Here is a 23,638-nt window from a genome sequence, read left to right as displayed (position 1 = left end):
TCAGGTCCCAAAGTCAAACGAATACTGAGAGTGAAAAACGGTCTAAATTCTTTCATCTTTAATGAAATCATCAGCGTTGCTGCTTTACCAGGTGTAACAATTAAGTTTAACATCCAGGCATCCATGAAAACAGAATTTATTAAATTTAACGGAGTTAGAAGTTAACAGGAAGTTAGCTCGCTAGTTTCCACCTAAACATTTCATACCATGTTCTGGCTGAGAGATTTTTGAAACTAATTAAAACGTACAGCTCTGCTACCACTTCCAAAATAATGAAGACAGAAAACTAAACAGCAGTGGCGTTTGCAGGGTTACTGAAGTTGGACTACCTGGTATATAATGTTGTGCTACGTGATTGCTAGCAACACAGCTATGTTAGCATAACATTAGCACAGTGAAGCTGGCGGATGAACGCCAACTTTTTTTCCACTCGATAAAAGTTAACGTGAGGGATTCTGGTGGTTAAAGGCAAATGCAATCGCATAGCAGTATGCTATACACGGGCCAAACTTTCAGTCAGGAGAACAACTGAGATTATTCAACCACAATACAAGGTTAGTTATTAATATACTGCAACATAGAGCAGCTGCGAGAGAATTCAACATTAATGAATCAGTGTTACGGAAGCGCAGTTTTTGGCTTTCCCCATATTTCAAAAGTGCTTCATCTCTTTGCTATGACTCGCGGCATAATTGTTGTAGCCACTGCGACGCTTTCGACCAAAACAGGCGTAGCTTGATGACATCATCAACATGCGCTATCGCGATAGAGCGGTATAGTCAAAATCTCTATCGTTGGCCAAATTTATATCGTTTCTATCGTATATCGTTTATATCGCCCACCCCTAAAATTGTCATGCAGGCAGAATGGTCACTGTCCTCTTTAGTTTAAGATGCAGACCATGTTTTCCAAAAACAATTTCAAATTTTGATTCATCTGAGCACAGAACAGCTTTCCACTTTGCTTCAGTCCATTTTAACTATGTTTTTTTGGCCAGTGAAGATGGTGAAATTTCTGGATCATGTTGAGATATGGCTTCTTTTTTATATTATAGAGCTTTAAAATGCATCGGCTGTAAAAACAAGAACTGTTTCCAGATACTGATTTCTACAAGTGTTTCTGAGCCCATGCATTCATTGACATGACCGAATCATGCCCATTTTTAATGCAGTGGTGCCTCAGGGCCTGAAAATCATGAGCATTCAATATTGATTTTCAGCCTTGTGCCGTGCACAGATTCTGTAGTACTTATCATCTTCTTTTGATTGTATGTACTGTAGATGATGAGTACCCAAAGATCTTTGGGATTTAATGTCAGAAGATTTTTCTGAAATTGTTTCACAATTTGGAAATGCAGGTTTTTGCAGGTTAGTGAATCTGCAGATTATGACTCACTTTTGTTGATGCCATCAAGTTAAAAATGAGGAAATGTTTTTTCCTAAAATCGTATGTTTACTCATTTTAAAAACTTTGTTTTTTAAATATATATATTCCACTGTGAATAACATGGATTCATGAGCCTCGCATTGATTTTTTTTTTAACACTTTATACATTGTCCCAATTTCTGCAGAATTGAGTTTATAAAACAACAGGATAGTTTTCTTTGACCAAAACAATCATCTTTCCTACATAAGCTGCCAGTGTCACCTACAGCACATGGCCATATCAAACTATAATAATGTTACTGAGAAAAGATGAGTGAAAGAAGAGACGGGACGTAAGATGGTAGCAGAAAGTAGGTCAAGATAGAATGAGCTCACCAACTGGAGGCATGATGGGGGGGAAGAGGGAAGAAAGGGAAAATAAAAGGCATGTGAAAAGGGAACCTGAATTGTGATGTGAAAAAAAAAATGAAGGGATAGGAAAATATTGGATGAAGTAGGGGAACAGAAGTTGAAGCTCACAAAATGGATATACTTTTTTATACCCTGAAAAAGGATAGAAATATGAATTTGAAGGAGAGAATATATAAGGATTTCTTTGGGACATGATGGGGAGAGGATGAAAGGTGCGAGATGGAAGAAGGGATTGGAATGCAGGAGCAGAGACAGCGTACTTGTGGAAAATGAGCTGGGAAAATACCTGGGTATGAAATAAGAGGTGAAGGCAGAGATGAAAGCTAAGAGAAAATGGGTGAATAAAATGATGCTATGATGTGCAGGTACTGATGAAGACGAGCGAAAAGAATAGTTAGCAAAGAAAAGCAGGGTGGCTGTGGTTCAGGACAAATCAAAGCTCCATGTTGCAGGCAGGATACTAGTGCCAGATATTTAACTCCACGCTGAGCACTGTAAAAATGTGAATTTGTTTTATAAAAGCTCTTTGAGGGATACATTCCTGTCCATTTATGAGGGAGGTGTAGCTACATTTTTTTTAACTACTGCCCACAAATATTCTCAGCTTCATTTGGAATGAATAAGTATCATGTTTTCCCGTCTGCACATTATCTCTAAATTAGCTTAATTGGTCACATTGCACTCTATCCTTATAACAATATTAAAATAAATTATTTATAAGGAAGCAGGAAAAAATCTTTCATTTGCAGCATATTAAATCATCAATTAATAACTGATTTATTGTTATGTTTAGGTGATATCCAAACATGGAACTACAGTGCAAGAAATATTCAGATTTTCTGTATTGATGACGGCTGGCAGATCCAGGCACGGCCCTCAAAGCCGTGCCTGGATGTGCCTGAAATTCTTAAACGGTTGAATCAGATAAACTGAAATTTGCCAGTTCTGATGTGTTCACACTCAAAGCTTCAAGCCTTAAATATGGAAGTTGGTGGAACATCTTGACAGGTTAACCTACCATTTAAAGATTATGTGGCATGCTGGTTGTTCAGCAATGATACAAATAGTCAAATCCTTTTTTTAACAATAGAATGCAGATACAGCTTTGATACTCTGTGATTTTTTTTTTTCCTTTTTCCCAGTTGGAGCTGAGCTTTGTACAATAAAAATATATCATCAGTACGGCTTCGCAGTCTCCATTTGGTCAGGCAGTCCCAGAGTTGATAAAAATGTGAGCTGAACTCTCTTCAAACATAAATGTTAAATTGTTGATATTGGAAAACTTTACGAGTAGCTCACATATAATTCTTTAGTAATGATAATTTATTTTAGGGCTCCTCAATCAAATCCAAATAATTTTAAATCACATCACCCATTTCATCTCCAAGTCCAAATGTTTTCATTATTTTCTGTTTTGCAGTTGAAAAATGTTACAGTCACATGCTAAACCCTTCAGCATTCCATAGGGTATATTTGTAGTTTTAATATAGAAATTATATATTTGTTGTTTATTATTGTTTTTTCAGTAATATGTCGTTTTTCTGTGCAAACTCAGCCCACAAATGAGGTTGTTCAGGTTTTAGGGGATTAGAGGAACCTGTCATGATTTACTCATCTTTGTAATGACAGTGGTTTGGCCAGCACCACCTTTCGGTTGCCCCCTGTGTGTGTGTGTGCGTGTGTGTGTGTGTGTCTGTGTGTTCCTGTCTAGCTATCTTTGTACTATATATGTGAGAACCAGCAGTCACTTGTAAGGACACACAACCCGGTCCTCACATTTTTGAATTTTTTGAGGCTCAAAATGTGGTTTTAGTGTCAGGGTTACAATTAGGTTATGGTTAGGGTAAGGGGCTAGGGAAACCATTGTGTCAATGAGGGTCCTCACTAAGATAGCTGAACGGGGTTGTGTGTGTGTGTGTGTGTGTTGGCATTTGTGCATGTGCATCATTGCAGGAGTACACACACAGGATTTGAGGAGATGCCATGTATGTACAAGTGTGCCAGTTTTCAGTTTTTCTGGGCAGGCACATCATTGCTCATACTCGTAACGTCCTACTATACATTGATAACAAATTTATTTGGATATTTTTTAACCTCAACTGAGGTTCTGTTTTGTAATCTGCAGTTGGGGGAAAAAATGCAAATATGCATGTTTTGACAAATGTGTTATTTGCTTGGCTATTTATTAAGTAAGAGAGGCAAAGGGGATAACTGAAAAAGAATTGATTTAATGATATGGTTTATCGCTGCTCTGAAAATCATCATCATCTGGGTTACAGCTCTAGGACTGGGCTCAAACCCATGTTATTACAAATAATACCACATAATGCATTCTCCATAAATGTCAGTTTCTCTGCTCCTTTCATTTTTCTACTCTTTCATTCACTTGCTGACTTTTCCCTGCTGCTGCACCTTCTTTTTCTTTCTCCCCTCCCCCTTAGCCCTCTCTCCCTCCTCTTTCCCTCCACTTCCCTCCCACTTTTCTCTCTCTCACTCTAAAGAGCACTCACTGCCTGCACTTCTCTTCATTTTCCACCCCAACATGTTGGCAGGAGGAGAAAGAGGAGGATGTTGCGCTCTACCCTTGGTGCGTTTTTGCCACCACTCCGGCCAGCGCACACTGCCTCTGACTCAGACTCAGCCTCAGCTTTCAGCCGTCCCCGCCTGAAAGACTTGAGAGGGGAGGTGGAGAAGGACTCGAAGACTAAGCTGGAGCTTAGGAGCTCTCACTTCAGGGTCCTCAACAGGAACAACAACAGCAGAAGAACAGAAAAGAGCAACTGCTCTTCATCTGTGGTGGAAACTACTCATACCTCAGCAGTGACCACCTCCTCTTTTTCCTCCCTCTCAGCTCCAAGATCCATGTGGCAGGAGGCTATAAGGAGAAAGCGGTATCTCCTTGACCGGACAGGGGAGTCTGAAGTAAACAGAAGAGGAGGTGGTGGTGAAGTGAAGAGAAACAAGTCCCCAGACTGGCTGTATGAATCATACTACTGTATGAGCCAGCAGCATCCTCTGATTGTCTTTTTGCTCCTCATAGTGATGGGTGCCTGCCTGGCTCTGCTGACTGTGTTCTTTGCTTCAGGACTGGTAAGCTGCTCATTCAAAACACACAGAAACAAACACACACATGCAGACTTATGTGTGTGTAGGAAATGAATATTAAACAGTTGCATTTATTGAAGTGGATGCAAGCCACATACTGTATAATGTATATATTATATAATGTATAGTGTACATCCTATAAGTATTCATGCAAATGGGGTCACCGAAACTGACTACACACAGTTTGTTTGTACATACATGCTTAGGTTGTCACAGCATGTCTTTATTGCAAAACTAATGTGAGGAGAAGGGTGAGATAAAGGTGAGAGGGGATGCAAGGGTCTTAGTTATTTTATGAGCTCATAGCTGCAGAAAGATCTGTTTCCTTTTTTCACTATTTTCATGGAGTATGTTTTCCGGAAAAATCTGAAAATTCATAAAGTGAAAAAAGGCTCTAAAATAGCACAATATAAGTGCTTATGGTCATTGGCTCTGCTTCCATTTTAGACTGTCCTTCATTAGCTTCCTACTTTCATACTGTTATATAACTAAGAAAACAAGAACTCTTTAGACATTGGCCGAATCTAGAAAAGTGTCTCTCTCCTACTGTCTCTGCTGTGTCTGTTGTTTTGAAGTGATCAGTCTAAAACATACAAAGACACAGTATTGCATAGAAAGCACTGGCTCACAGAGCACATATCACATAATATTTAGAAAATCTTGCATAGTAACCTGATGAGCTCACTAACATGTGGTTGGAAAGTCAGCTGTTGCAGTTCCTTGCATGGACAATCAGTTAGAACGAAACAAAATCATAAATGTCTGATTAGGTAACAAATGACACATCAAAAAGGCTGAAATCTTATGAGCGAGCATATCATAATCTGGAAACTTTCAAATTTTTAGTTAAGAATGTTTTAATAATGTTACATACATTTTTAATTGTTGCATATTATAATATTAGTGGTATCCACGGGGTGGGATGAGGTGAATGTGCGTCCTAACATGACAAAAATGATCTTTTTTTTTTTTTTTCAAAAATTAGTTTTTATTCAACTGTGAGTAGATATTGAAGCATGTAGATATTGTGCAGTTCACATATCATCACTATTTTATAGTTCAGGTGTTAGGACCAGGTTGAAACCAGGTGGTAGCTTTCAGTGGGGGCTCATACCTAATTACTGAAACAATAACAATAGCAGATTACCAAGATTCAGCACTATCAACTAAGACTGGCTGACACTGCAGCACGGTGTAAAGGTTCAACCAGCTCTGATGGGATGATAATGGCTCTGCCTTTACGTTATTAAAAAGACCTGTGCTCATACTGCTTTTCTTACTGTGCTAGAGTTACAGCAAAAACACAGTCACTCTTTTCTCAACTTTTACTGTACTCCAGTACAGTTAAAAGCAAAAAAAGCACAATAAAATATAAAAAAAACATATAAAAGCATTTATCCAGTGATGATAAGTTAGGTTTATTACTAAAATAGGCAGTACATTGTGTTTGGAAATGAGAACTGCAACAAAATACTTGTTTAAAAGCCGTGCAAAAGTCATTCAGAAATAAAGATAGGTAGGGATTTACTACTCTGTGAGAAACTGCTTTACATTAATTTAATGGTACAATAATTCCAATGGGGGATAATATACTTGCAAACAAAAGGTCTGAACAGCACTATGACTTACAGATGACTACAATAAGCAGTTTCCTATGGTTAGTTGGTGTGTTATCTGAAATTTAAAAAATGTAAGATTTCGTTCAAAAACCATGGATGGCTCTTTCTCTATGCTATAGAGAATGAAGACTGTCTGGCTTGTTCTCAGGTCAAAGTTCAAAGGTCAGTTCCTTGATGGTAGCATTACTGCTCATTTAGTAATTTTTGGAGAACATCTTGCTTATTTCAGCAAGAAAAACAGCATTTCACATTTTCCATCAGCGTGATTGTGTAGTAGGCGAACTGGTGCTAAACTATACTGTCTACAGTGCAGCTTGTATTGAAAACACTCATACCATTATGCAATGAAAAGAATGGCAAATATCAAGCAATAATATGGGAATATTATGCTTTCATAACAGCATTTGGTCCCCTCAGTACCCAAACACTTAGCAAGGTGATGTTAAAACAAGAGGTGATGCAGCACTGTGGGGAAATAAGCCTCTGTCTCAGGTTTTTAAAACATGTTGCTGGCATCAAATTCAAAAACAACATTGGATATATTATAGTTGTACTGTTTTCAGTTAAATATATGCTTCGAAATTATGTCTGAACTTCAGAAAGGTCGTGCAGGTCATTGCTTTGACACTAGTACTGGGAGTCAGCAGTTAAATAGTGCCCTCTTTCTTTTATCAAATCAAGAATAATTTTAGAATAATAGAATATTTTCTTCTTCCTGCTCCTTTTCACACATGGTTGTAGTGCTTTATTGATAGAAAGTGTGGTTAGTTTGTTTGATCTGTTGTACCAAGTGTGAAATAAATAAATAAATGAAATGAAATGAAAGAATAATAGATTTATAGTTTGAATTTCTAACCACTATTGAAACAAATCATGATACAAGTTTTCCAAACTAGATTATAAATATCATGGATACACTCTCTTGTAATAGTGATGTTATGGGTTTCCACATGGAGAGATAAGATAGTTGGTCATTCTTAAGATTTGACACCTTAGTCTCAGCCTGAAGGATAACTTCATCTTGACCTTATTATTTAACACAAATGTTTAACTAGATCAAAATATAGAAGTATTTTTAACCCCAAGGTAAAAGCGCCTAAAACCATTAATAATTAACATAAAGCAAGAAGCATAAACCAGAACCAACCAAGAGTCTTTTGAAACTGTAGTTTTAGGAAAACAGTTCTATTAAATAAAAATATAAACAAAAACATTAACAAATATCTTTTTAATGTTTTTGTTGGTACACAGTGAATAAATCTTTTCCTGCCCACTGCTCAGACTATCTGTTTCAACATCTTCTGCCTTCTGTTTTTTATTTTTATGTATTTATTTATATATATATTTTTCCTCTATCCCTGTGCTGGATATGCATGAATTTTCTGATTGCTATTTTTTTTTCTCCATCATCCCATTCTTATGCCATCTATCACCTCCTCATATTTCTGTCTCTCTTTTTATTCATATCCCATCATCCCTCCATCCTCCTAGCTGGCTGACCTAAATCCTGTGCTGTTTTGGAGCTCTGCTCTGGGCGAGACAAACTCTATGTGGCTTTCTGCAGCCACACACATCCTCTCATGTCCCAGTGCATTGACTGCGCATGAGAAAAAGACAGAGGATAGGTGGGGGGTGGGGGGGCTAAATAAGGAGAAGGAGAACTAGAAAAAGGATAAATGCAAAGAGAAACATTGTTAAGCTAGCAGAATTACAGGTCACTTTTGAAAGAGTTGATTGAAAGAATAAAAATCGTTTTAGTAATTACGCTGCAGTGAATGAGAAGTACACATTTTCAATTAACTATATGCATGACTATGCATGACTACTTTTTTTACGCACTAGTTGAAATGAGAATTTAAACAGTCTTAATTGTTGCTGTCAGTCTGGATTATGTTTTGCTTCGTATAGTGGATATTTTTAATTTTTAAACGTGACAATCACGTGCATGGATGTGGAAGCTATTTTATGAGGCTCTCTTAATATCATCACGTCTGTGAATCACGTATGTTTTTAAATTAATATATACTGAACCAGCATTGAAAACCGTTATTCATAGAACTGATTGATTTATCTCAAATTTTTTACAGATTTCATTTCCTCCAAAGGAAAATATGATATGATATGAGACATCAGCCTCCATGTCCCTGTCCTGACCCTTTTCCATCCCCCATCATACCACTGTGAAACCACTGATGGGGTGAAGCCTGGCAAAGCCTGGCAGCTCGTGTCTCACTTTAACATCCTATACCTTGGAGAAGCTCTTGAATATTTTATCAGAACTTGCATATCAAAGTGTATTTAAGAAATTAAACATGCCTATAATGAATACTTCAGCTAATTACTAATTAACGACTTTTGTATCTGTTTTTGTTTTGGACCGTGTAACATCCTGTCACTTTAATTTATTCTATCATTGCACACTGAGAAGAGGATATGACAGGACATGGATACATGTATTGTTATTGAACAGCTTATTATCTATAATATAATAACACAGTCCTGTGAAAATCAAAGTAGACCCTTACTGCTTCCATAGGAATCATGAAAGTACATAGTAGTCAGGCGCTGCTAGTCAAATGTACTGTTTTCCTCCTCATGACCACCTCTATAAAGTTTTGGAAATTGGTGTGCATTGCCACAATCTTCCCAGGAGTTAATCTCCCAGAAAATACATCCCAAAGTCAGACTGTGCAATGCTCAAAGAAACTACAAAAAATTCAAGAACAACATCTCAGCCTCTACAGGCTCAGTTTGCATGTTAAATGTTAAAGTTCATAAAAAATAAGACTGAACAAGTATGGCTTATTTGTAAGAGTCCCAAAAAAAGCCCCTTCTTTCTCTAGTAGCACAGCTTAGGATAGCAAAAGTGCCTCTGAACAAACCACAAGATTTATTGAACAAGTTATTTCTGGTGAAAACCAAACACAGCATTCCAGCACAAATACACCAGCTGCCAAGCACAGTGGTGGAGGGCTGATGATTTGGACTTGTTTGCAGCCCCAAGACCTGGACAGGTTCCACTCATTCAGTTAGTTATGAACACCTCTTTATAGCAAAGCATTTTGGAGTGAAATGTGATGCCATCTGTGCAATGGCTAATGCTTGACCAGAAGGGACTGCAAAAGGACAATGATCCTATGCATGTCACCAAGGACGGTTTAATACAGGTTCTACTTTAAAAAGGGGAACCTTCTTAAACGGGAATAGCAATATTGGAGCCAGAAACAATAGGACATTTTAAAAATATAATTTATTTTGCACATAAACAGTAAAATACCCTGGGCAGGGACAACAATTATTAAAATAGAATAAAAGAGCAATACACGTGTCAGGTGTCTCGCCCCTCACCGACATCCGGCGTACTTCTGCCCGTCCCGCAGCTGCGAATCTCCCACACCGCTGCAGAATATTCCCAGTTGCTCCTCTGCAGCCCACTCGCCAGCACCTCCAACGCTATTGCTGTCGCCAGTTAAGCTTCTCTCGAGAATGTCCTCTGACCTGCGACCTCCTCAGTTGCCGCTGCCGCCCACTACTTCGCCATCTCTGCTGCCCTCCTTCTCCTGACCTGCAAGGCCCTCTTATTGGGCCTCTGTGACCTCCCAGGTGTGCCAAGTTAGTAATCAGGGAGGGGCGGAGTCTCTCCATGACAAGTCAACAAGAAATACAATCAAAAACATGCAATAATACAAGAAAACTGTACAATATTAAAAATAGTAAAACACAGCACTCATGCAAGATGAAAAACCCAGTTAACTTGTCCATTTCCACCCTGTGACATGCACTGCAGCAAATCTATAACAGAATGGCTGAAAAAGAAAAGAATTGAGGTGTTGCAATGGCCGAGTCAAAGTATAGAGCTCAATTCAACGGAATTGCTGCAGAGAGCTGTGAATGAACAATACTGTAGGTTTTTGCTGCCAAAGGTGGTTCTGCAATTCACTGAATCATGGGGTGCACTAAGTTCCCACAGGACTTCATAGGAACTTGTGAACTCATGATTTATCCTTTGGGGGCAGTTTTACCCCTTTTTCTTTTTTCTTTTTTTTTTTTAGGTTATTTGCATTTTGTTTGGTTTGTTTTTTTTCTCAATCTTATGCAAACAAAATTGTAAATATGGAGATTGGTTAAATTCGGTTTACCAGGAGCTGTGATACAGTGTTTTCTTTGTAAGTGTTCATTTATATCCACAGTCCCTAGTTAGTTTTTATGGCAGGTGTGTACATTTGCATGCACACATCTGCCTCGGTTACTCTATTTTTAGAATATTAAAGCAGAAAGAGACAGGGAAATGGCTTTTTCTTACAAAGGTTGTTTTGTGTCCTCTCGAGAAATCTGCCCTTTGAATTTGTAGGAAAGGGTATTTTACTCAGATTATTCTTCAGTCGTCTGATAAATTCCCTTCCCTCTTAAAATGTCCATCTACATGTCTCACTTTTTTCTCACCTTTCTGATGCTCAATTTTTTTTTTTGTTCTGTCCTTTTCCAGAACATTGCGGACCATGTGGCCTTTGTAATCACTGTACCCACAGCACTGGCCATATTCCTGGCTGTATTTGTGCTTGTCTGCATTGAGTCTGTCTTCAAGAAGCTTTTACGTGTTTTCTCCCTGGTCATCTGGGCTTGTTTGGTTGCCATGGGTTACCTTTTTATGTTTTCTGGAGGGATCATCTGTCCGTGGGATCAGGTAAGACAAGCGATGAAATTTCTGGTACATTTATTTGTTGTAGAGCATGTTACATGTGTGTTTAAATGAAGTGATTTATTTGTGTTTTATAGATACTCCTGTGATTTGGTTTAGATAAAAACTGATACAGAGACAATAAAAAGTATGATGGAACTTGAGCTCAACATCATACGTATACCTAAGTCTCTCCTTTTTACTCTCTGCTGATGTGGAGTGTGGTTAGAATGTGGAGCTATGTGAAATGTGACACAGGAATGTAATTGGCCTGGTTTAAAAAAAATCTTAATCTTTTATTTTATCTGATGTGATTTCTGACCTACATTCTGAGACAGTCTGCCTTTGAAGTTTTACATTCATACATGCATGTTCTTCAGCGCTTTCTGCTATTTAATCATGTTTTGTTGCTTTTTAGTTTTACTTTTGTCTTAATGAGTTTAGCTGATAGACTGAAGTTCTAATACAAAGAGAAAGAGAAATTATATTAGAATGATATTAATACAAGAAAATTACATTAAAGTCTAATCATCTGTTAGAAAAAATATAATTATTGAACCTTTGATTGGAAAACCACACTAACTTTCACCAGAGATTAGGGTTGTTGTTTTTTTTATAGATTGCTACTGTAAATGGTATTCAAGGGAGTTTCTATACAGTTTACACAAACTACACTGATCTAGAAACCTGCAATATTATTACTCGACTAAGGTTATAGAGAGAAGATTATATAAGTTTAGAGCTTATAACAAGAGAATTATCCAATTTCTCAGAAATATCCAAAGCCATAGCTGAGCCGTCAGGATCATCTTCTTGTGCATGACTAGCTGGTCTAAGTCTGGCTGATATCTTTAGATTGATTGGTCGCATTCTGTCTGCTTGCGCTTGCTCTTTACTGATATGCACTGGCTCTCTTTCACTGTGCTAAAATGACAGTCCTTCAAATTATGTTTTTAATTTTGTGAAGAGAAGTAGTGAAAATCCACACTTAACCTCCTAAGACCCGAACTCTTCCTTGGCATGCATTTTTAATTTCTCTGTGATATTTGGGCATATTGGGACCTGATGAATGTAAAAACAAAGAACTACCTGATATTTTTTTACCTAATTTTTATTTCTAAGAAAAATGAGAGCCACATATGAGATATTCATTTAAAATTTCGATAGAACAGTTGTAGTATAATGTCCTCATAAGTGGATATCAAAATGTGATGTCCACATATGTGGACGCCAGGTCCTAGGAGGTTAATGTGCTACCTTTAGGCTTGGAAACTGTGGACTCTTGGACCAAAAACTGTTTAAAACTGCTATGTCATAGCCAGAGATCTAGTTCTTGTCACCAGCTGTGATCCTTCACGTGAAATTTGGGTCCTTTTGAAATCATAGATGAACAAGTCTAAGTGGTCATATCACTGCTTCAAGGGACTGATCTAAAAATAGCAGCGGCGCTAAAAGTATCCTGAAGATACATCAAAAGATATCTTCAATGGAAAACCTGCCAAATTCAATTCCAGTGTGGATTCAGATTTTTACAGAACAACTCTCTGAACTTATTCGTTACACCTTATATAGTAGTGTGACTTTGATGCAAAATGCTTGGCAGGTGTCTTGTGTGAAACCTGTCTCTTCTGATCATCCAGCCATTCATACGTGCGGAAAAGCCACAGTTGCCCTTTAAACTAACTATATGTATGCTATATACACCACTCAAAAATAACAGAGGAACACTTTGTAATCACAGTATAGAATCAAGTCAGTTAGACCTCTGGGATTAATGTGGTCAGATAAGTAGCAGAGAGGCTGTTTTGATATCAATAAAATTGCCAAGAGTGCAAGAGAGGGTTTTCAGTTTTTCTGGTCCCTACAGAGGTTTCAAAGGTTGTCCTATTCCTCCAAGACGGCACATCAGTTCATGCTATTGCCAGATGGTTTGCTGTGTCTCCCAGCACAGTCTCAAGAGCATGGAGGAGATTCTAGGAGATAGGCAATTGCTCTATGAAAGCTGGACAGGACTAACAGCAGGACCGGTATCTACTCCTTTGTGCAACGAGAAACAGGATGAGCACTGCAGAACTACTAAATGACATCCAGCAGCCCACTGGTGTGAGTGTCTCTGACCAAACAATCAGAAACAGACTTCATGAATGTGTCTTGAGGGCCCAACATCCTCGAATGACCGCTGTGTTCACTGCCTGGCACTGTAGAGCCTAATTGTGCTTTTCACATATGAGAGCTTTTCACATCTGAGTCCATATGAAAGACATGAAAAGGTCTGTTATGCTGCCTGTAACATCATTTAGGATGAACGGTTTCGTAGTTGGTCAGTGATGGTCTGGGGAGGCATATCAATTGACAGACAGACCTCCAAAGGCTAGACAATGGCACTCTGACTGCCATTAGAAATTGGGATGAAATCCTATGACTCATTGTAAGACTCTACACTGGTGCAGTGGGGCCTGGGTTCCTGCTGGTGCATGACAATCCCTGGCCTGACTTTTTTAAACTTTGATTTGAGGAGGTGTCTTTGAGTTCAGTCCTCTCTAATTTTAATTATCAATTCAATTTTATTTATACAGCACCAAATCGCAACAACAGTTGCCTCATACAGAGGAAAAACCCAACAATCATATGACCCCTTATGAGCATTGGGAAAGAAAAACTCCCTTTTAACAGTCTTACAACCCGTCTAGGGGCCAGGTCATAACATGAGTGAAGCACTCGTCCCAACTCATCACAATGTGATAAAAAGAGGAACAACAAAACGGGAATGTTAACACTTCAGGGTGAGCCAAGGCCAAAATAATAAACAGAAGAATCTAAATTGATTCCCACATACCTAACCTTCCCAAAACCAGAGCCAAAAATAAAGACTGTGTCTGACCTCCTAAACTTACTCAAAAACAGGAGAAAATAGGTGATCAAAAGGAACGGCAGCTCACCCCTACCCACTCCACTTCCTCAACTGTTGCAGAGAAACTGCAGCCAGCAGCTGTCATGGGGTTCTGCTTGGACATTGGGAGAAACGCAAGAACCTCTCGCGGCGCTCCAGCCTTCATTTAATGGGCGGGTCCCCCAGCTTGAACCAGTTACTCCAGAGCTGTATATCCACGCGCCAATCACAGCCAGGCCCATGGACAGCTGAATCATCCTTTTGTCACTAACACATTACACAGTCCTTATCAGTATAGATATAGATGATTTTATCCCATTGAGATCTGATGTGTTTATAAAGTGTTCCTTTCATTTTTGTGAGAAATGCATCTATGCATACTGAGGTCAGACACAAGGTAAAAAATGCCAGCCAAATGCACAGTGATTCTTCATTGTTACTGCCATATGCAGCCTACGAAAGGGTTCCATGAATGCGGCACAGAACTTTAAGTCTTTGTCACTGGAAAGCTGCACACATTCAAGTGTAATGGCAAGACAGATGTCTAGTGTAGACTCAGAGAGGTAGCTTAAGTTGGCCTGATTCACACACCACTCCATTCATGCTTTTCTTCTGTTCACTGAAATTTTCAGCGATTATGACATTACTGCTCTCTCACTGCTGCATCTTAGCCATGTTAATTAAAATGTATTGAAAAACACATTATTTTTGAGAAGCGCTGCTGTCTGTGCATTTTTGTTGCTTGTTGCCAATTTATAGATTAAGCTAATGACTCATTAGTGTTCTCACACAGCGTCATCTTTGTATACAGTTTTCAGTTTACTCATTTACGCCTGGGGTGACCAGAAAACTTACTTCATGTATTAGTGAAATGAATGTGAGTCATATCTATTTATGTAGTCAGTAAGGAAAAAGCATGTGAATAATACATATGTGCTAATTTTTAGACTAGATGTTCTAGTCAGAATAATAAATGAATAGTTCTTGATATCACTCAGATTGAGAGGACAGGGCAAGCCAAAACATCTGATGGCTATATGAAATTCTTTTGACATTCAGCTTTGGAAGTAAATATGTTTAAATAACAATTGTAGTTGCTGGCTTCTAAGGCTGATACACTCTTTGCCAGGCATATTGCATATAAATGACTGAAATCAGTTCAGAGCACAGTATAGCAATGAGCAGGCGCCATTCGAAACACATCTTGGCTCTGAGAGATTTGTAGTGCCGAAAGCAAGAAGGTGGTCAAAAGAGTTACAGATGAAGTTAGTATCAATACTAAACTAGTTGTTATTTACTTTGTAATCACCAAGTGTTTTGAAAAGAACACTTTACTAATGCTGAGTGAGGCGTCTGTTTGCTTTTGCATTGCTTTAAAATGTGGCGTCTGGTTTGTGGCCCTCACAGTTTCCACAGCTACACATTTCAGGTACAAATTTCTGATGAATTTACTTCAGATCTGGTGAACATTGCAATCATTATTCTCTCCATTACATCAGTTTGAGCTAACCTTTGTGGTGTGGTCATTCTCATGCTGAAAATAGCAAATATAGAAGATATTAAGAGTTGCTTAAAGCAATTCTAAATCAGGTCATCAAACAGTGACTGATTGGTAATAAAGTTTGTAGTGTGATGAAAACATTGCCCATAGCATTACACTACAACCGCCGGTCTAGATTCTTCCTGCTGATGCCAAATGTATTATTTAACTGACTTTTGTGCTTGTCTGACACAATTAAAACCTATAATTGCTGTTATTAATCCCTCCATCCATTTTCTCCCAACTCTTTAAATATGAAAATCTTATGAGATCAGTAACTCCACAATCTCATATACAAAATAAAGCCAATTATATATGTCAATGTGAACATGACCTAAAAGCTGATTGGATAATTGTATTAATAAGCATGTCCAGAGGGGATCTTTAATTTTTTATTTATTTATTTTTCAAGTATTTCACTTTAATCATGAATTTGGAGCATGCTGCGCAATTGCATCATAGTCAATTATATTAACAACCAATCTTTGAAACTGTGGTTACCCCGGTGTTACTGTCCAGTTGCTAAGTGTATATCTGCTGCAGAGGAGAAACTAGGGAATTCAAAGTAAAAGACAGAGTCAATTATAGCTTCCTATGCTGTAGCAAAGTGGTAGACATGAGAAGTAGGGGAACAAAATACTGATTAGAGCATCGGCTTCATCCTCTCTAATCGCTTCACCTGTCATGTACAGCCCTAAGGTCATTTAGATGACTTTTCCCATGTCTTTCATGCAGTGTAGCCCTCGCTAGTAAGTAGATGAAAATGTTGTTGCCAGTTGTCACAATCAAAAATTCAATATGTAATATAAGCAAGTTGTCCTCGAAGAACATTTCCTCAGACACCAGCATGCACACTAAAAAAGGCCAACACCAACATTATTTTACATGTATTTCTTTAAAATATTGACATGTTTGTTTTTTTTTTATTAAGATGAAGCCTTTTTTACCTTAGCTATCAAGGTTCCCTTTTATACTAGCTGCAACATTTCTTTATTATATAGTAACAGTTTATTGAAAATTGCTCCATACACTGAAAATGACAATAAGATGAACAGTTTCGGAGAGTCAGAAAACATGCTGAACAGCGAAGTCCTGTGAAAAAGTAGAATGGTTGTGGTTGGTTGTTGTAGAATCATCTTTAGCAGCAGTAACATTAAGTAATCATTTTATGAGTGTCTTTATCAGTCTCTAAAACCATTATCAAGGAATTTTGGCAAACTCTTCATTACAACATTACTTTAAGTTATTAAAGTTTGCAAATATTTATTTATGGAAAGCTCTCTCAACATCTTGATGCAACAACTCAGTTGGACTGAGGTCTGGACTTTGACTGAACCATTGCAACACTTTGATTCTTTATTTTTTGACCCATTATGCTACAAATTTGCTGGTGTACTTGGGATCATTGTACTGTTGTATAATCCAGTTTCAGGCAGGTTTTTCTGTCAGATTGATGGTTTCACATTTCATTTATTATGAGAAGGTTGACTCAATAATTACAAGGTGCCCAGGCTTCAAAAGAAGTCCAAATTATTCGGTATGAAGTGTTTGTCCTGATGTGCTGTATTTTTTTTTTTTTTTGCCAGGAAAAAAAAAAAAAAAATACGGTGGCCCCTAGAGACAAAGCACGTACAAAATCCAAAACAGTGAGATGACTTTAGTCTCATGAACAACATTAGTTAGTAAATAACAATTAGCTAATCTTAAAATGACTGCTCAGTACAGTAATGAAGCCCAACAATCATTTTGTTACAGTCCCGTGGTCTCATTTGAGGGCCGCATTTCGAGCAGTCTTTGGTAGTTACTAGGTAACAAAAGCTCAACACTGCCCCTAGCGTCCTGGAGCACTTCCATTGTGTTTTGGGGTTTGCATGTGTTTTGGAGTTTGTACGTGTTTTGGATTTTGTAAGTGCTTTGTCTCTAGGGGCCACCATAAAAAAAGGCTATGCCTACCTAGTCTTTTTCTACAGTCTTCTTGTGATTGTGCTGTCATTATCATAAACATTTAACTCATAACTGTAGTCTGAGATAAGTAGTCAGTTGTTCTAAGCATTGCATGGTCTGACATTGGGGTGAATTTGCTGGGATGTCCTGGTAGGAAAACGTGCACCCAGCTACCAAAACTCTCATTTTTATAGAGGTGAAAGCCTGTGAAACAATCTGGTAACCTTTACTGAAGTTATTTTATTAAGTCGAGACTGTTTGAGAGCCTCGTCATAATTTGTGGAAGTAAAGATTAGCCCCCCTCCCAGTATAGACACTGGTGGTAGAGGCGAAGCAGGTGGAGACTTGGACAACTGGGCAAGATGAGGTGGAAGCAGTGAGTTGCACGAATGAAGAAAAGCACCGAGATTTAAAGCATGCAGAGCAGTGGCTGATTGGTTCACAGAAGGTGGGCAACAAAAGATTGGGTCAGGGTGATGATAACAGAATCACGTTCAATAGTGAAGAGCTGGAAGTGTAGAAAAGGCTAGCCTGAAAGCCCAGGAATAAGGCCAGATGAGTGAATACAAATTGTCCTTTGGGAAATTACACATAAGCTTAAGAAGTTTGTAACATCTGGGATAGAGTCTACATCTTTTATGTCATCTACACCAACTGAAAGCTTCCATTCCTTATATGATAAAGCATTGAAAGCACCAACCAGTCCAGACTGGCACACCCACTATCATAACTTGATCAGATCATGTGTGTACTGGAAGCATGTATTGATAAAGTAAGTGCATTTTTGCTTATTTCAGCATCACTGGCTATTTTATATACGGCAACGTCTGTAAGCTTACACTGTACACTAAATACCATACTCTGAGTTTGATACCAGTAGATGAAATATTTGTGAAAAATGTTTGGCATGTCTTGGCCTTTGGACCATCCTAGAATTCCCAAACACAACATTTATTCTAATTTATGACAGCAATACATTTTTTGTGGTACCGATACCCAATTTCAAAAGCAACTTCCATTTGTTACTGCAGCTAAGCTTTAAAAGACTAAAGTTACACATACTACAAACACATTGTAAAATGGCTTGGATATGCTTTAGTTATCCACAAGAAAGAGGGCTGTCTGGTGACAAAGTAGGTGAAAATTCAAAATATAGTGTACACTTAGCTCTTAAATTCAAGTGTCTTTTCCATTCTTTTACTCTTTTTTTTAATCTCACTACATATGACCTTTTAAGCCTAAAGCTTAAAAAGTAACTGGACTTATTCATTTAAGGAAATAACATGACTTGTTTTTGATCTTTATAGATGGCACTCTGAATTGAATATTTTCCAGTTGCATTTCTGCTCATGTGTTGACAAAACTAGATGATTTCCCTTTTGTCCTGATTACATTTTTTAAACCCACTGAAAAGAGAGAACCTGCCCACCCAAGGGAAATGGACTAGCCTGGGAACCTGTGTTATCTCTTGCAGAATTTGCAAAGCTTTCTCCCATTAGATTTCTGCTGTTTATCCAGTATATTGTGGATTAAATAAAACGAGTGACATCTCCATATGTACTTTTATGGTGACTTCCTCTGAGAGATAATGTGATGGTAAGAGAGCAAAATATAGTCATACTAAAAGCTGCACTGTCAGTACAGTTAATATCATGTAAAAGAAGCATTGCATTGTTGATGGTTAAAAAATTCTTATGTGTTGTTGTGCTCACCATTCCTGCTCTCTCAGATTTAGTTATTATGGAGTGCACTTTCCATTTTCAAACCTGAAATCAATTGGATGCTTATCCTTTTCCCACAAAGCCCTCTCTATTTGCTGGTGGTAGGAAGAAAGGCTTATCTGTGTGGTCCAGCCTCTACCCCTCACTGAGAGATGTCTGGACTATGCCTCCTCTCCTCCTTTCCTTCTCCCTGTCTCTCAGACACACATGCCAGATGCACGAAAAGAGGGAAGATGGCAATAGAACAGGAACTACTGATAGGAAAGACAGGCAAATGGTGGCAGAAGAGACAGGGACAGATGCATTTCAGTGTAACGAGAAGTAATTGTTTTTTTTTTCTCCTTTACCGGTTTAATTTATCTTAGTGATCAAGGTCAACATACCCAGACAGATTACATAAATTGCAAACCAAGCACTTGGCTAATTGCCTCTTATGCACTCCATTTAATTTTGCATCTTTACTTCAAATCAATACATTTTTTCTTTACTCAATTTTAATAAGTGTAGCCAGAAATGAAATGAGTATATGTCATCTCTGACTATAAATAGCTGACACACATGGACAGCAACGCGCACATATCCCATGTAGTAAATCTAACCTGTACACTAATCTCAGCCACTGACTGTGGACTAAAAGGCTGATGTAATGTGACACTCCATCTCTATAATTTGTTTTATGAACCCTCACCAGTGTAATTATCAAGGGATAGATTCATGGAGAGAAGCAAAGTTGACTTAGCATGATGAACCAACAAAAAGCTTGGGCCGCAGTTTTTAGATAACAAAGCCTGTAATACGGCTGGGCTCCATTTGAATGATCCAGTAATAAACCATAAAAAATAGACATCTGTTTTCCTTATGTATTCCATTTTCTTTTGATTTTCTGAAGCTTTAACCCAGTTTGCTGGACACTTTTGCACTTTTGATTCATCACAGAGTGAGGTCCATCCAATTCTAGTGAACCAGCATCAGTTGAATCAGTTTGATCTGTGTCTACTGAAGCCAATGAAAGAACTAAGAAGAGATACCTGGTGGCATTTTGGATTTAATAACTATGAAAACAGGATGGGGCGGGAGCAAAGCCATTAATATGATGTCTTTCACATGTATGCAAAACACAGGTGAAATAATGTGAAAATCAACCCATCATTTTTGAAAATGTGTCTTTATTGCATATCAGAGCCTTTTTTATTTCTGAGTCTATGTTTACTTGTACTTGAAGTAATATACGGCTGTTTGAGTGCTTTGTTCATTCTATCTTCTGAAGCTTCAGGCTTGTTTAATTTATTGTGTATCCTGACTATTTGATTGCTGTAATTATCTCATAAAGCTTTTGTGCAAAATGTATGTACTCACTCGTACTGGTGATGTTTACATTATGTAAGCTTTATTTACAATGAGTACTAGATGATTTGATTTAGGATCAAAAGTTGCACAGAAGATATGGATAAATGTTAACAATATTGAAATATATTGTTAATTGACATTTCAGACCTTGTCTTGAAATTTAAGTTATTCAAGAAATCAAGTTCAACATCCATCCTTTGCCCTTATGTGCTTCCTGTAACCAGAATGCAGGATTCCCTGCACTCTTAATACTACATCGTGTATCAACTGTGTAGGAGAACTTAGCAGGTGTCTTCACTCCTGCAGCCTCTCCATTATACTGGGTACAATTTTGTGATTGAGTTAGCGGCATTAAATTTCAGAGAATTAATTTAGGGAAAGGCTTTCTGTACCCTAAGCAAATTATGTTACTGTGCTAGATGGTGCTTGGCAGCATTAGCGGCTCTCTCCTGTATTAGGAAGTAAGTTAATACTTTCTTATTCCCCTTCTGCCATATTAAAATGAATAATTATTGTCTGTATAATCTTGGGGCCTAATGTTTAATTTCTAATGTTTATGCACATGGACCATAACATACATTTGCTATCATGGGGCACTGAAGGGATAAAAACTTAAATTCCACTGGGGGACTTTTGTGAAGAACTAAATTTCTCCTCGCTTTCATCTGCAGTCTCTGTCTAGATCAGATCTAGATCAAATTTAAGAAGTCCAGTTAGAGTAAATTTCCTCAAATAAAAGTCCAAATTTTCAAAAAGTTGCATCATAATTCAATGCAGTATATTTGAAAGTAGCCCAACTACATACTGTATATTCAAAAACTGGCTATCATATAAGACAAAGTACTATTCAGCAGTATTCCAACAATGTTGAATTAATTTTCACAAATTAAGTGGATGGTACTTTAATAATAATTTTTTAAAAAAAAAGTAAAAAATGTTCTATTTTCATTTAAGAGAATTTAAGATCAGCAGTCAAAAATAAAATACAGCTTTTGAAAAAGACTTCAGATCAATGTTTAAAATAAAAAGCCATAGTTTAAGTTTTTCCTTTCCTATGTTTCACATATAGACCATCTCAGCTTTAAACCTGATTTTGCATCTAATCTCACCGTGGAAGCACTTTCCTGTCTTACTTCTCTCTCCCCAACCAGATGGCCCCGCCCCTCCCCGAGCCTGGTTCTGCCAGAGGTTTCTTCCTGTTTAAAGGGAGTTTTTCCTTCCCACTGTCGCCAAAGTGTTTGCTCATAGGAGGTCATATGATTGCTGGGTTTTTCTCTGTATGTATTACCTTACAATATAAAGCGCCTTGAGACCACTGTCGTTGTGATTTGGCGCTATATAAATAAAAGAAATTCGTAAAATTCGTATTCTGAATGAAGGCTTTGATTGACTAGCATCACATGAAATGAGTTACGAAGCGTGTGCCGTGTACCTACATTGGCCAAGACAAACAAAAATGCTCAAGATTAAAACTACCATCAATTATGTGAGCTCTCTCATCATTTAAATGACCCTTACCTTTCTACTAGTCACCCTGCTCTTGTTTTCTCCTCTGTGCTCATCAAATTTCATATTTCTCCACAGTCATCTTATTTTGTCAGCATTTCCGCACAATAAACAGGTGACTACTTGCTCTCCCTTCTTGCCAAAATATATAACAATGCTTTCCTGCCATTTCTGCCTCCTTTCCCGTTCCAGCATTGCTTCCCAATAGATGGCCTCTAAAGCTTCTCAGTGCTGCATTCATGCTTGGATCCTAACTATTATTGCCAGCACAACTGAACCATGACAAAAAAAGACTGCACCCAATTAAAGCTCCGTCAGGCATTGGCACAAAGAGATTAAAAAACATATCTCCCCTGGGACCAAAATGAAGGAAAACAAGATGCATGCAAATTTATAAACTTTAAATTTACTTTGTCTTCCAGAGATATTATCAGCTAAATGTTGATGTTCTTTTGTAGTGCTCTATATCTTAACAGTTTCAGGCCTGGACCCTAGCTATGCATTTGATAGAAATGGGGATCACGCAGCATTAGATATTTTGTTGGTTCTTTGCACTTTCTCCTGCATCTTTTGAAAATCATTTTCTCTCCACACACTCAATATAACATTTTCTGTCAGTAATTTATGCAGTGGGGATTATTATGGTAATTGTTGTTAGTTTATACATGTGTAATGACTTGGATAAAATGGAAAATGGAAATGCCAGACTGCATATCTAAAAAGATGAGCTCCACTGATTTAGAAAAAGACATAGTTGCTATGAAGGTCAAGCAGCTGCAGATGTTGGTGTTCGTGACTATACACTGTCTCTACAAAGAGGGAGGTGTAGAACTTCTGTAGGTAATAAAAACAAACCACTGCAAGGCTTCACCATGCATGAAGCAAAATATACACTTCAACTGCTACCTGTTGCTTTTGCTTGAATTTGTATATTCAAACACTCTTAAATGTTATATGCATCTTAGAGCAATGTGAACATTTATTAGTAGGAGGTTGTGGAATTTTATATTGAGCGTAATTCAGGTGCTTGGCCTTTGTGTCAGTCACTTCGCTGAAAATGATTAATTTCTTCTCACTCTCGAAACACTGCAGGAAACCACCATTATTATGCTCATAATAACAGGAAATAATTGTAAATGCATTTGATTGTCAGTAACAGATGGTAGTAATCTGATGTTCATTGTAAATGATATGTCAGGCAGAATTTTCAAGGCTCTTTACGTTCAGTAAGATGCTCTGCAACTATTGAGAAATGCACAGAGACGCTGCATCATCCCAGCAGCCTTTCGAACATTTTTTTTTGAGGAGTCAGCACTTCAACAAGTTTTTTTTTTTTTTAAATAAAATGAAATATAATCAATGTATAGTGTATACTGTCAGTATCATCTTCAATTAAAAATCATTGTTGCTCTATTTCATATTGGTTTGACTTTTCAAATATTTAAACTTCATCAGTACTTCCAAGCACTTTGATGTCTTATTATGTTAAGT

At 37.7% G+C, this 23,638-nt stretch overlaps 1 protein-coding gene across 3 annotated transcripts in view; it reads left to right on the top strand.

The window, feature by feature from the left end:
• The first annotated feature begins 4,365 nt into the window (after positions 1-4,365).
• adcy2a (adenylate cyclase 2a) overlaps positions 4,366-23,638 on the top strand; it is a 53,178-nt gene continuing 33,905 nt past the window's right edge. For all 3 annotated transcript variants that reach the window (XM_085365213.1, XM_085365214.1, XM_085365212.1), the window contains exons 1-2: positions 4,366-4,887; positions 11,008-11,205. In XM_085365213.1, coding sequence (XP_085221339.1) covers positions 4,366-4,887; positions 11,008-11,205 — 720 coding nt within the window. The remainder of the gene's footprint in view (positions 4,888-11,007; positions 11,206-23,638) is intronic.

Source organism: Diplotaxodon limnothrissa, linkage group LG11 (assembly GCF_057381915.1).
Source record: "Diplotaxodon limnothrissa isolate DT_005_m linkage group LG11, D_limnothrissa_male_GT1.1, whole genome shotgun sequence".
NCBI classification, from domain to species: Eukaryota; Metazoa; Chordata; class Actinopteri; order Cichliformes; family Cichlidae; genus Diplotaxodon; species Diplotaxodon limnothrissa.
This window is presented reverse-complemented; position numbering and strand designations above follow the sequence as displayed.